The sequence below is a fragment of the Cyanistes caeruleus genome, chromosome 27, assembly GCF_971803275.1.
Source record: "Cyanistes caeruleus chromosome 27, bCyaCae1.hap1.1, whole genome shotgun sequence".
In the NCBI taxonomy this organism is placed as follows: Eukaryota; Metazoa; Chordata; class Aves; order Passeriformes; family Paridae; genus Cyanistes; species Cyanistes caeruleus.
In genome coordinates, this window is record NC_141727.1 from 4,865,662 (window position 1) to 4,878,924 (window position 13,263).

A 13,263-nucleotide genomic window follows, 5' to 3' on the forward strand; every position below is an offset into this window, starting at 1 on the left:
AGTATTGGGGGAGGGGGAGGGAGATGGATCCCAGTTCCACACCAGTTTCACACTGGGCTGGGGGATTCCAGCTGGTTTGGGAATACCGGGATAAGGTTTTGGGTGGAAAAAGGAGGAAAAAAAAATGGGGGGAAAACCCCTGAGCTGGGATTTGGGTGGGGGCTGGAGATGGCTCCCAGTTTCAGCGATTTCTCCCAGTTCCACACCAGTTTCACACTGGGCTGGGGGTTTCCAGCTGGTTTGGGAATAGCGGGATAAGATTTTGGGTGGAAAAAAGGGAGAAAAAAGAACCACGGAGCTGGGAACAGCACTGGGGGAGGGAGAGGGAGATGGATCCCAGTTCCAGACCAGTTTCACACTGGGCTGGGGGATTCCGACTGGTTTGGGATTACCGGGATAAGATTTTGGGTGTAAAAAAGGGAGTAAAAGGATGGAGGAAAAAGAACCCCGGAGCTGGGAACAGCATTGGGGGCAGGGGAAGTCTCCCAGTTTCTGTGATTTCCCCCAGTTTCAGCGATTTCCCCCAGTTCCACACCAGTTTCCTACTGGGGTGAAGGTTTCCAGCTGGTTTGGGAATAGCGGGATAAGATTTTGGGGGGAAAAAAGGGGAAAAAAGGATGGGGGAAAAACCTCTGAGCTGGGAACAGCTCTTGGGGGAGGGAGAGGGAGATGGATCCCAGTTCCACACCAGTTTCACACTGGGCTGGGGGGATTCCGACTGGTTTGGGATTACCAGGATAAGATTTTGGGTGGAAAAAAGGGAGAAAAAGGACGGGGAAAAAGCCCGGAGCTGGGAACAGCTCTTGGGAGCGGGGGAGGGAGATGGATCCCAGTTCCACACCAGTTTCACACTGGGCTGGGGGGATTCCAGCTGGTTTGGGATTACCAGGATAAGATTTTGGGTGGAAAAGAGAGGAAAAAAGGATGGGGAAAAAAGCCCTGAGCTGGGATTTGGGTGGGGGCTGGAGATGGCTCCCAGTTTCAGCGATTTCTCCCAGTTCCACACCAGTTTCACACTGGGGTGAAGGTTTCCAGCTGGTTTGGGAATACCGGGATAAGATTTTGGGTGGAAAAGAGGGGAAAAAAGAACCCCGGAGCTGGGAACAGCATTGGGGGAGGGAGAGGGAGATGGATCCCAGTTCCACACCAGTTTCCTACTGGGCTGGGGGAATCTGGGGTTTTGGGAATAGCGGGATAAGATTTTGGGTGGAAAAAGGAGGAAAAAAGGATGGGGGAAAAAGCCCTGAGCTGGGATTTGGGTGGGGGCTGGAGATGGCTCCCAGTTTCAGCGATTTCTCCCAGTTTCAGCGATTTCTCCCAGTTTCAGCGATTTCTCCCAGTTTCAGCGATTTCTCCCAGTTCCACACCAGTTTCTTACTGGGCTGGGGGGATCTGGAGCTTTCCAGAATACCGGGAAAAGATCTTTGAGTGGAAAAAGGGATAAAAACCCAACCCTTTCCCCTAAAAGGATTAACCTTGACCGTGGAGGGGAGCTTTGAGGCGAGCGACCCTTCCCAAAGCCGTAAATCCAAGTGGATTTGCTCTGGTTTTATGGGAATTTTCTCCTTCCCCGGCTCCGCTGCCGCCGCCTCTGCAGCCACGCAGGAATTGGGCTGAGAAAATTCATTATTGGTAAAATCGGGGTGAAAAACCCACGGATTTTGGGGTTTTCGCCCCCCTCCGCCCGCTGAGAAATTCCAGATATTCCCAAGAGTGGAGGGAAATGAGGGAATCAGGGCCGGGATTGTCCCGGAGGGGCGGAAATTGCAAAAAAAATCAGCGCGGGATGGAGAAAATCGAGGATTTTGAGCTGGATTTGGACTGGGGGGAGCTCCTGGACCCGCCAAAAAAATCCTTTTCCTGCTTTTTTTTAGGGAATTTTGTGCCCGGCGGGGGTCACGGAGCGGGCGGGGCGGGGCTTAGGAATAAACCACGTCTCCGTGTGTGACGTCACGCACAGCAACGCCCGGCTATTGGCTGTTGGGTGGTGACGTCACCAGGGAAAGGCTTCGCAGAGCGCAGGGAGGAAAAAAGGGGGAAAAATGGGGGAAAAAAGGTGGAAAAACAGGGAAAAATCCTTGGAAAAATCCAATGGAGAGCGCGCCTGGCTCTGCTGGAATCTGCTGGAAGCCAGAGCAGCTTCAAATATTCAATAAATTCTTAATTAAGCAAAAAATAAATGAGCTAAAATGATCATTATTTAGGCAAAATGCAGCTTAAACTCGGAATTTCTAAAAGAACCGAAAGGTCGGGGGGGAAAGGGAGAATTTTTGTGGTACCGGGAGAGTTTATTCACCTTTTGAGAGGTTTTTTTGGGAGTTTCAGGTGGTGATTTTTAAAATATCCAAAATATATGAAAAAAATATATGAAAGAAAATTCAAATAAAAAAAAAATAAAAAAATATGAAAAAAAAAAATAAATTGTCAGCGTGGAGCTGGAGCTTCCCCCCCCCCTGAACTTGAAAAGAGCCGAGAAAATTAAAAATTTTAAAAAGATAAATTTAAAAAAATAAAATTTCAAAAAGGAAATTCGAATATATTTAATGAATATATTTAATGAATATGTTTAATGAATATATTTAATGAATATATTTAATGAATGTATTTAATGAATATATTTAATGAATATATTTAATGAATGTATTTAATGAATATGTTTAATTAATATATTTAATGAATATGTTTAATGAATATATTTAATGAATATGTTTAATGAATATATTTAATGAATATATTTCATGAATATATTTAATTTCACCCCATTTATTCCAACGCATTCCGAGTTTATGCGGGAATTTCTCTCAGCGCACTTGGAGGAAATTCTGCGTTAACAACGGCCAAAAAAATGAAATTAAAAAGTCCCAAATCCACGGAATTTTGGGGTTTTGGGGTCGCCTTTAACCGTGCGTAAATAAAAACGGCGAAAATGAAATTTTTTTTGCGGGTTATAAATGTTTATACGCTATTTTTTTTCTTTTTCCGAGTATAATTTTATAATTTTTATATATCCACACAGGGCTACAGCGCCTTTAATCGTGCATTTACACAGCGGATAATACAGAAACTCGCCAACACAAAAATGGGTAAAATAACGCTAAATATATGGAATTTTTATATAGAAGCGCTCGCAAAAAGAAAATAATAATAATATTAATAATAATAATTAAAAAAAAATAGCGCGTGCTTTTATAAATGGGTGCCTACATAGCTCGTAACATGTCCTGTACATTCAATTTTACGCCGTTAATTAATCATTAATAACGAATTCATTCATTAATTTTACCTTTCGCCCGCGGGGTTGATTTGAATTTATTTATTCCTCATTTATTTATTCTCCCTTCAACCTGCTCTGCCTGAATTGGGGAGATTTTGTCGTTTTAAAAAAAAATAAAAATAAAATATTAAAAAAATTCAAATTCTCCCGTTGAATTTCGCTGTTTTCACTTCAATTTTGTGTAAGGCAGGAGAGAAATTCACCCTTCATTTATTTTTTGGGGTTGGGGGAGGTTTTTAGGGGGTTCCTCCGGCGCTGTTTTTAATTTTGGCCACCACTTTTTTCTCCTTGACGCGGCGGTTCTGGAACCAGATGGTGATCTGCCTCTCGCTCAGGTTGGTGGCGGCCGAGATTTTCCTCCTCCTGTCCCGGGTGATGAATTTGCTGCTGGCGAATTCTTTCTCCAGCTCCTTCAGCTGCCCCTTGCTGTAGGGAACGCGCTTCTTGCGGCCCCGCCGGAGCGCGCAGCCCTCCTGCGGCTCTGGGGGGACACGGGGGGTCGGGAAAGCCACCCTGGGACCCCCGAATCATCCCCGGGACCCCCAAATCATCCCTGGGACCCCCAAATCATCCCTGGACCCCCAAATCCCCACCCTGGGACCCCCAAATCCCACCCTGGGACCCCCAAATCACCCTGGGGACCCCCAGATCATCCCCGGGACACCCAGATCACCCTGGGGACCCCCAAATCACCCTGGGGACCCCCAGATCATCCCCGGGACACCCAAATCCCACCCTGGGGACCCCCAAATCATCCCTGGGGACCCCCAAATCCCCACGCTGGGACCCCCAAATCCCCACCCTGGGACCCCCAGATCACCCTGGGGACCCCCAAATCCCCACCCTGGGACCCCCAAATCATCCCTGGGATCCTCAAATCCCCCCCGAGCTCCCCAAATCCCCTCCGGGATCCTCAAATCATCCCCAGGACTCCCAAATCATCCCTGGGACCCCCAAATCATCCCTGGGACCCCCAAATCCCCCCCGGGACCCCCAAATCATCCCTGGGACCCCCAATTCATCCCCGGGACCCCCAAATCATCCCCGGGATCCCCAAATCATCCCTGGGGACCCCCAAATCACCCCCGGGACCCCCAAATCATCCCTGGGACCCCCAGATCCCCCCCGAGCTCCCGGCCCTCCTGCGGCTCTGGGGGGACACGGGGGGTCGGGAAACCCAGCCTGGGACCCCCAAATCCCACCCTGGGACCCCCAAATCCCCACCCTGGGACCTCCGAATCATCCCCGGGACCCCCAAATCATCCCTGGGGACCACCAGATCATCCCCGGGACCCCCAAATCCCACCCTGGGGACCCCCAAATCATCCCTGGGGAGCACCAGATCATCCCCGGGACACCCAAATCATCCCCGGGGACCCCCAATTCATCCCTCAAATCACCCCCGGGACCCCCAAATCATCCCCGGGGACCCCCAATTCATCCCCGGGACCCCCAAATCCCACCCTGGGACCCCCAAATCCCACCCTGGGGACCCCCAAATCATCCCTGGGGAGCACCAGATCATCCCTGGGACCCCCAAATCCCCACCCTGGGACCCCCAGATCCCCACCCTGGGACCCCCAAATCCCACCCTGGGACCCCCAAATCCCACCCTGGGACCCCCAAATCACCCTGGGGACCCCCAAATTATCGCCGGGACCCCCAAATCATCCCCAGGACTCCCAAATCACCCCCGGGATCCCCAAATCATCCCTGGACCCCCAAATCATCCCTGGGACCCCCAAATCATCCCCGGGACCCCCAAATCCCCCCCGAGCTCCCGGCCCTCCTGCGGCTCTGGGGGGACACGGGGGGTCGGGAAACCCACCCTGGGACCCCCAAATCCCACCCTGGGACCCCCAAATCCCACCCTGGGACCCCCAAATCATCCCCGGGACCCCCGAATCATCCCTGGGGAGCACCAGATCATCCCCGGGACCCCCAAATCCCCACCCTGGGACCCCCAAATCCCACCCTGGGACCCCCAAATCCCACCCTGGGACCCCCAAATCATCCCTGGGATCCTCAAATCCCCCTCGAGCTCCCCAAAATCCCCCCCAAAGCTCCCCAAAATCCCACCCTGAGCTCCCAAAATCCCCCCAGAGCTCCCCAAAATCCCACCCAGAGCTCCCCAAAATCCCCCCAGAGCTCCCCAAAATCCCCCCAGAGCTCCCCCAAATCCCCCCAGAGCTCCCCCAAATCCCCCAGAGCTCCCCAAAATCCCCCCAGAGCTCCCCCAAATCCCCCCAGAGCTCCCCAAAATCCCCCCAAATCCCCCCAAAATCCCCCCAAATCCCCCCAAAATCCCCCCAAATCCCCCCAAAATCCCCCCAGAGCTCCCCAAAATCCCCCCTGAGCTCCCCAAAATCCCCCCAGAGCTCCCCAAAATCCCCCCAGATCTCCCCAAAATCCCCCCAAATCCCCCCAAAATCCCCCAGAGCTCCCCAAAATCCCCCAAATCCCCCCAAAATCCCCCCAGAGCTCCCCAAAATCCCCCAAATCCCCCCAAAATCCCCCCTGAGCTCCCCAAATCCCCCCAGAGCTCCCCAAAATCCCCCCAGAGCTCCCCAAAATCCCACCCTGAGCTCCCCAAAATCCCCCAGAGCCCCCCAAAATCCCCCAGAGCTCCCCAAAATCCCCCCAGATCTCCCCAAAATCCCCCCAGAGCTCCCAAAAATCCCCCCCAGAGCTCCCCAAAATCCCCCAGAGCTCCCCAAAATCCCCCAGAGCTCCCCCAAATCCCCCCAGAGCTCCCCAAAATCCCCCCAAATCCCCCCAAAATCCCACCCTGAGCTCCCCAAAATCCCCCCAGAGCTCCCCAAAATCCCCCCCAGAGCTCCCCAAAATCCCCCAGAGCTCCCCAAAATCCCCCCTGAGCTCCCCAAAATCCCCTCTGAGCTCCCCAAAACCCCCCCTGAGCTCCTCAAAATCCCCCCAGAGCTCCCCAAAATCCCCCCAAATCCCCCCAAAATCCCCCCAGAGCTCCCCAAAATCCCCCCAGAGCTCCCCAAAATCCCCCCAGAGCTCCCAAAATCCCCCCAGAGCTCCCCAAAATCCCCCCAGAGCTCCCCAAAATCCCCCCAAATCCCCCCAAAATCCCCCCAAATCCCCCCAAAATCCCCCCAAATCCCCCCAAAATCCCCCCTGAGCTCCCCAAATCCCACCCTGAGCTCCCCAAAATCCCCCCAGACCCCCCCAAAATCCCCCCAGATCTCCCCAAAATCCCCCCAAATCCCCCCAAAATCCCCCCAAATCCCCCCAAAATCCCCCCAGAGCTCCCCAAATCCCCCCTGAGCTCCCCAAAATCCCCCCAAATCCCCCCAAAATCCCCCCAAATCCCCCCAAAATCCCCCCAGAGCTCCCCAAAATCCCCCAAATCCCCCCAAAATCCCCCCAGAGCTCCCCAAATCCCCCCAGAGCTCCCCAAAATCCTCCCAGAGCTCCCCAAAATCCCCCCAAATCCCCCCAAAATCCCCCCAGAGCTCCCCAAAATCCCCCCAGATCTCCCCAAAATCCCCCCCAGAGCTCCCCAAAATCCCACCCTGAGCTCCCCAAAATCCCCCCAGAGCTCCCCAAAATCCCCCCAAATCCCCCCAAAATCCCCCCAGAGCTCCCCAAATCCCCCCAGAGCTCCCCAAAATCCCCCAAATCCCCCCAAAATCCCCCCAGAGCTCCCCAAAATCCCCCAGAGCTCCCCAAAATCCCACCCCGCTGGCAGCGAGGGGGTTAAAAAGCTTCTGCTGTGTCTAAATATTGAAAATTTCCGATTTTTCTGTGTCAAAATATTGAAAATTTCCGATTTTTCTGTGTCAAAATATTGAAAATTTCAGATTTTTCTGTGTCTAAATATTGAAAATTTCAGATTTTTCTGTCTAAATATTGAAAAAGATTTCAGGGTTCTCCCTCTAAATATTGGAAGATTTTTTTAGTTCTGAATTCTCCCTTTAAAAACCGAAAAATTCCAAGTTTTAACTTTTCCCTCTCGGTGTTTAAATTTCTATATTTTCCCTCTAAATATTGAAATATTTCAAAGTTTTGTGTTTTTCCCCTCTAAATATTGGAAGTTTTTTTAAAATTCTGTGTCCTCCCTTTAAATAAGGAAAGGTTTCAAAGCCCTTTAAACACTGCAAAAATTCAAAGTTCTTCCTCCCCGATATTTAAAACCTTTCAAGTTCCACATTCTCCCTCTAAATACTGAAATATTCCAAAGTTCTGCGTTTTCCCTCTCGGTTTTTAAAAGTTTTCAACTTTTTTAAATTCTATTTTTCTCTCTAAATACTGAAGGATAAAATTCTGAAAAAATAAATTCGTTTAAATTCTGGAAAATAAATATTAAATTTGAATATTAAATATGGAAGGATGTTTAAATTCTGAAAAATAAATATTAAATATGAATATTAAATATGAATATTAAATATGGAAGGACGTTTAAATTCTGAAAAATAAATATTAAATATGAATATTAAATATGGAAGGACGTTTAAATTCTGAAATATATATATTAAATATGAATATTAAATATGGAAGGACGTTTAAATTCTGAAAAATAAATATTAAATATTAATATTAAATATGGAAGGATGTTTAAATTCTGGAAAATAAATATTAAATATGAATATTAAATATGGAAGGATGTTTAAATTCTGAAAAATAAATATTAAATATTAATATTAAATATGGAAGGATGTTTAAATTCTGAAAAATAAATATTAAATATTAATATTAAATATTGAAGGATGTTAAAATTCTGGGTTTTTTCTCTAAATAATGAAGGATTTTTAAATTTTGTTTTCTGGTTTTTAAATTTTTGGGGTTTTTTGGAGGATGATCAAGCCCCCCGAACCCCAAAATGTCATCTGGGAACCCCAAAATATCATCCTATAAACCCCAAAACATCGTCATTTATACCCCGAAAAATGATCATCTGAATCCCGATAATTGATAACTTGAATCCCGATAATTGATAACTTGAATCCCGATAATTGATCATTTTAATCCCGATAATTGAGAATTTTAATCCCGATAAATGATAATTTTAATCCCGATAATTGATAATTTTAATCCCGATAAATGATAATTTTAATCCCGATAATTGAGAATTTTAATCCCGATAATTGACAATTTGAATCCAAATAAATGACAATTTGAATTCCGATAATTGATCACTTGAATTCCTATAATTGATCACTTGAATTCCTATAATTGATCACCTGAATTCCGGTAATTGATCATCTGAATTCCGGTAATTGATCATCTGAATTCCGGTAAACGATCATTTGAATTCCCATAAATAATCCTCTGAGCCCCGATAATTGATCATCTGAATCCCAATAATTGATCATCTGAATCCCAATAATTGATTATCTGAATCCCAATAATTGATTATCTGAATCCCAATAACTGATCATCCGAATCCCGATAATTGATCATCCGAATCCCGATAATTGATCCTATGAGCCCCGATAATTGATTATCTGAATCCAAATAATTGATTCTTTAAGCCCCGATAATTGATTATCTGAATCCAAATAATTGATTATCTGAACCCCAAAAACTGATCCTTTGAGCCCCGATAATTGATTATCTGAATCCCGATAATTAATCCTTTGAGCCCCGATAATTGATTATCTGAATCCTTTGAATCCCGATAATTGATTATCTGAATCCCGATAATTAATCCTTTGCGCCCCGATAATTGATTACGTGAACCTCGATAAGTGATCCTTTGAGCCCCGATAATTGATCATCTGAATCCCTATAACTGATCATCTGAACCCCGATAATTGATCATCTGAATCCCTATAACTGATCATCTGAACCCCGATAATTGATTACCTGAACCCCGATAACTGATCCTTTGATCCCCGATAATTGATTACCTGAACCCCGATAACTGATCCTTTGAATGCCGATAATTGATTATCTGAACCCCGATAACTGACCCTTTGAATCCCGATAATTGATCATCTGAATCCCGATAAGTGATCATCTGAACCCCGATAATTGATCCTTTGATCCCCGATAATTGATCATCTGAATCCCTATAACTGATCATCTGAACCCCGATAATTGATTACCTGAACCCCGATAATTGATTATCTGGACCCCGATAATTAATCCTTTGAGCCCCGATAATTGATTATCTGGACCCCGATAATTAATCCTTTGAGCCCCGATAATTGATTATCTGGACCCCGATAATTAATCCTTTGAGCCCCGATAATTGATTATCTGAACCCCGATAACTGATCCTTTGATCCCCGATAATTGATCATCTGAATCCCTATAACTGATCATCTGAACCCCGATAATTGATTACCTGAATTGATTATCTGAACCCCGATAACTGATCCTTTGAATCCCGATAATTGATTACCTAAACCCCGATAATTGATTACCTGAACCCCGATAATTGATCCTTTGATCCCCCATCCATCACCTTCCTCCTCCCCTCCCTCAGCCAGAAACGACCGCGATAAATCAAATTATTATCACCATTAACCACCACAATTCCGCCAACCCAACCCCTCTCCAACCCAACCACCACCACAAAACCAAAACCCCCCCCAAAAAATAACCCGAAACCCCCCAAAACCCCGGCGGATTTTAACCCCTTAGCGCCCGGGCTTTACCTGCGAAGGCGGATTTGAGGAGGAAGCCGGGCTGGCCCTGCTCCTTGGGGCAGCACATCTGCCCTCCCCAGCCTCCTCCCAGCGCCCAGGGCTGGTGGTAGCCACCGTCCACGGGCAACAGAGCCTCGGGCCGGGGCTCGCCCAGCCCGGGCACCACCGCCACGTCCAGGTAGCCGGGCACGGGCTGGTACGGAGCTCCGTAACCGGGGTAAAAGGCGAATTCCGCGGGGCGGCTCTGGAAATCCTCGCTTCCCGAAGCCGCTTCCAGGTATTTGTCGTTGGGGAAAGGCCCCTGAGGAGGGGGCCCGGCTTTCAGCGAGCTCCGGGACACGCGGCACGAGTAGAAGCCGCTGCCGAAATAACCGTAGGGCAGCGGGGCCGAGCCCGCCGGGGCTTTGGGGGGCTCGGCCGGAGCCTCCGGGGGGTACCCGGGGTTCATCCCGGGGGGAGGCGAAGGCACGGGGAGGGTCGGGGCGGGAGGAGGAGGATGAGGAGGAGGAGGAGGAGGCAGCAGCCCCCTGGGCTGGCCGGAGAAGCCGCCCGGAGGCAGGAGCCCCTCGAGGCCCGGGGGCTGCATGGGGGGCGGGCTGGGGGTCGGGGCATGGGGAGAGGCTGCTCGGCAGCGCCCGGGCACTGCCCGACGGGGGTCCCGGCTCTTTTAAACACCCTGCCAGCTGCTTTTTTCCAACCCCCGCCCGGCCGGATTGACGCGGAGGGGGGAGGTTTTTCTCTTATTGGTCGTCGCTGGAGGGAAGGGAGGGAGGAAAAACACGCAAAAAAAAAAAAAAATGGAAAAAAAAAAAAAAAATCCCAACCCGCACCGACGGCAAAAAAAAAAAAAAATCCCCTTCGGTCTCAATAAAGAGCAGGAGAAATTGCGAAAATGGTTTTATTGAGAGGGGAGAGGAGGAGGAGGAGGAGGAGGGGACTCGGAGGTGGCTCCTGAGCCGCGCCTTGGGAATAAAAATTAAAATTTGTGGGGGGAGGTAGAGGGGGGGAAATGGGGGAGAAGAAGTGAGGGAGGGCAAGGAAAGGGACAATCGGGAATTTCAGCCCCCCCCGGGGAGGGAAAAGCCTGGCTCGGATTAAAAACACCTTTATTTTTGTATTTTTTACGGGTTTTTTCGGGGTTTATTCCCACGCGGATCCGGGGGGGTTTCTGCTGCCGAACCCTCCCAGCCCCCGGGAGTGGGGCAGGGATGGAGCCCTGCAAAAATCCCTGGAAGAATCCCAAAATTCCCCCCCCAAAACCCCAATTCTTCCCCCCTGCTTTGCCCTCACAGCCCCAAAAACCCGGAAAGAGCGGAAAAACGGCCTCGGGTACCCCCCAAAATAATCCCGGAGCTGCTGGAATAATCCCAAAGGGAAAAGGTTTGGAAAAGGGAAAAGCAGCCAGAAAATCCCTTTGGGTTTGAGCAGCGGGCAGGTGGAAGAGGGCAGAGGATGAGGAAGGACAGACGGACACGGGGATGAGGGATCTGGAAAAGATTTGGTATCAATAAAATATCAATATTTGATATTTAATATCAATATCAAATCCCTCAAAGCACCCAGGTATTTTTTTAATCATCGCACGGTGCAAACTGATTTTTTTTTTTTCCCCTTTTTTTCCCCTCTTCCTTTTTCTGTTTTCTTCCCCAAAGCTTTGGAAAAGCTTTGCCGAAATTCCCCCCAAGGCAGCTCCAGCTCAGGCGTGAAGGAGATTTCATCCTCCTGACCCCAAAACCGCAATAAAAATCCCTTTTCTGCGGCTCTTTGGGGCCCTGAGGAGCCACGCAGGGCCACAAACCCCATGAAAAAAAAAAAAATAAAAATCCAAATTATCCCCCGACACCCCAAAAAAAAAAACCCTAAAAAAAAAAAACCTCAATCTCCAATCTCCGCTGCGGAGAAATAAAAAAATCATTAAAAAAATCCAATTAAAACCCCAAATCCCCGCAGTTTCAACCTCTCGGAGCCGCTCCTTTGGCTCAGCGCGATCTCTCTTTGATGTTTGATTTTATTTTGATTTTATTTTGAGCTCTCCCCGCTCTCTTTTTGCTCTCCCCCATCCCCAGGAGGCGGCCCGGGGGTGTTTGCCCAGGGACTCGCCCCATTCCCGGCAGGAAAAGGTCGGGCTGGAGCCTCGAGGTCAAGGCCAAGTTGAAAGTTAAAAGCTTGGAGGAGTTGGGAGCTGCCGAGGATTATTTTTTTTGGGGGGGGAAAATCTCCGGTTTTGGCTTTTTGGATTCGAGGATTTTCCTGCGAGTTTGCGGCGTTTTGGTTCCGTTCGATTTTAATGCGGGAAGGGAGAAAAGGTGAGGAGGGATTTGACCAAAAAAAAAAAAACAGGATAAGAGGTAAAAATCGGAATGAAATCGGATTTTATTCCCTTTTTTAGGAGAGCGGCTTTGTCCCGGCCCCGCGGGGACAGAAATTCCCATTTTTCACCCCAAAAATTCCCTTCTCCTCATTTATTACAATTATTTTTTTCCCCCCAAATTGCTTTTTCAGATCCGCGGAAAATCCCGAGCAGGTTTTGCCTCGGGAATCGCTTGAAAAAGCGAATTTCCAAACCGAGAATGAGATTTTTTTTCCTTCTGGGAGGATTTTACGGAGAAAATTTCATTGTTTAAAGGAAAAAAAATCCTGAATTCTTCACCAATTCCTCCCTCGGTGACCGACATGAAAATTATCAAACCTTATCAGTTTGCAGCCATCCTTTTATTATTTTCTCCATAGGATCCATTTAATATTTATCCCATCTGGAGCCCGAAAAAAAAAATCTCTGGAACAACTTTTTAAAAGTCTGGGATTTTATTTTATTTTATTTTATTTTATTTTATTTTATTTTATTTTATTTTATTTTATTTTATTTTATTTTATTTTATTTTATTTTTATTTTATTTTATTTTATATTTTATTTTATTTTATTTTATTTTATTTTATTTTATATTTTAAGTCTGGGATTTTATTTTATTTTATTTTATTTTATTTTATTTTATTTTATTTTATTTTATTTTATTTTATTTTATTTTATTTTATATTTTATTTTATTTTATTTTATTTTACTTTATATTTTATTTTATATTTTATTTTATATTTTATTTTATATTTTATTTTATTTTATTTTATTTTATTTTTTAAAGCAATTGAATCCGAACCGTCATTACAAAGGGAAAAGAAAAAACAAAAAGAAAAACCCAACCCAAACCCCAAAGCGGTTTGAAGAGGAAAAATAAAAAAAAAATAAAAATAATAATAATAATAAAAAAATTATAATAAAAATAAATTGGAACTGCTCAAAGACTTCACGTTTGGAAATAATCAATGGCTGGAAAATTGGATTCTGGCTCTGGAAGGGATCCCAGCTCTTCT

At 46.9% G+C, this 13,263-nt stretch overlaps 1 protein-coding gene across 1 annotated transcript; it reads right to left on the reverse strand.

Moving 5' to 3' along the window:
* Nucleotides 1-3,510: 3,510 nt before the first annotated feature.
* On the reverse strand, nt 3,511-10,345 carry HOXB13 (homeobox B13). Its single transcript, XM_086864052.1, has 2 exons — nt 9,907-10,345; nt 3,511-3,755 (listed from the first exon to the last, which is right to left on the reverse strand). Exons 1-2 carry the CDS (start codon nt 10,343-10,345, stop codon nt 3,511-3,513), a joined length of 684 nt encoding a protein of 227 aa, XP_086720178.1.
* Nucleotides 10,346-13,263: the final 2,918 nt, after the last annotated feature.

Coding starts and splice junctions, on each gene's coding strand:
- HOXB13 (XM_086864052.1), bottom strand. CDS start 10,345: ATGAACCCCGGGTACCCCCCGGAGGCTCCGGCCGAGCCCCCCAAAGCC. Junction 3,756..9,906: donor CCTCAAATCCGCCTTCGCAG/GTAAAGCCCGGG, acceptor GTGTCCCCCCAG/AGCCGCAGGAGGGCTGCGCG.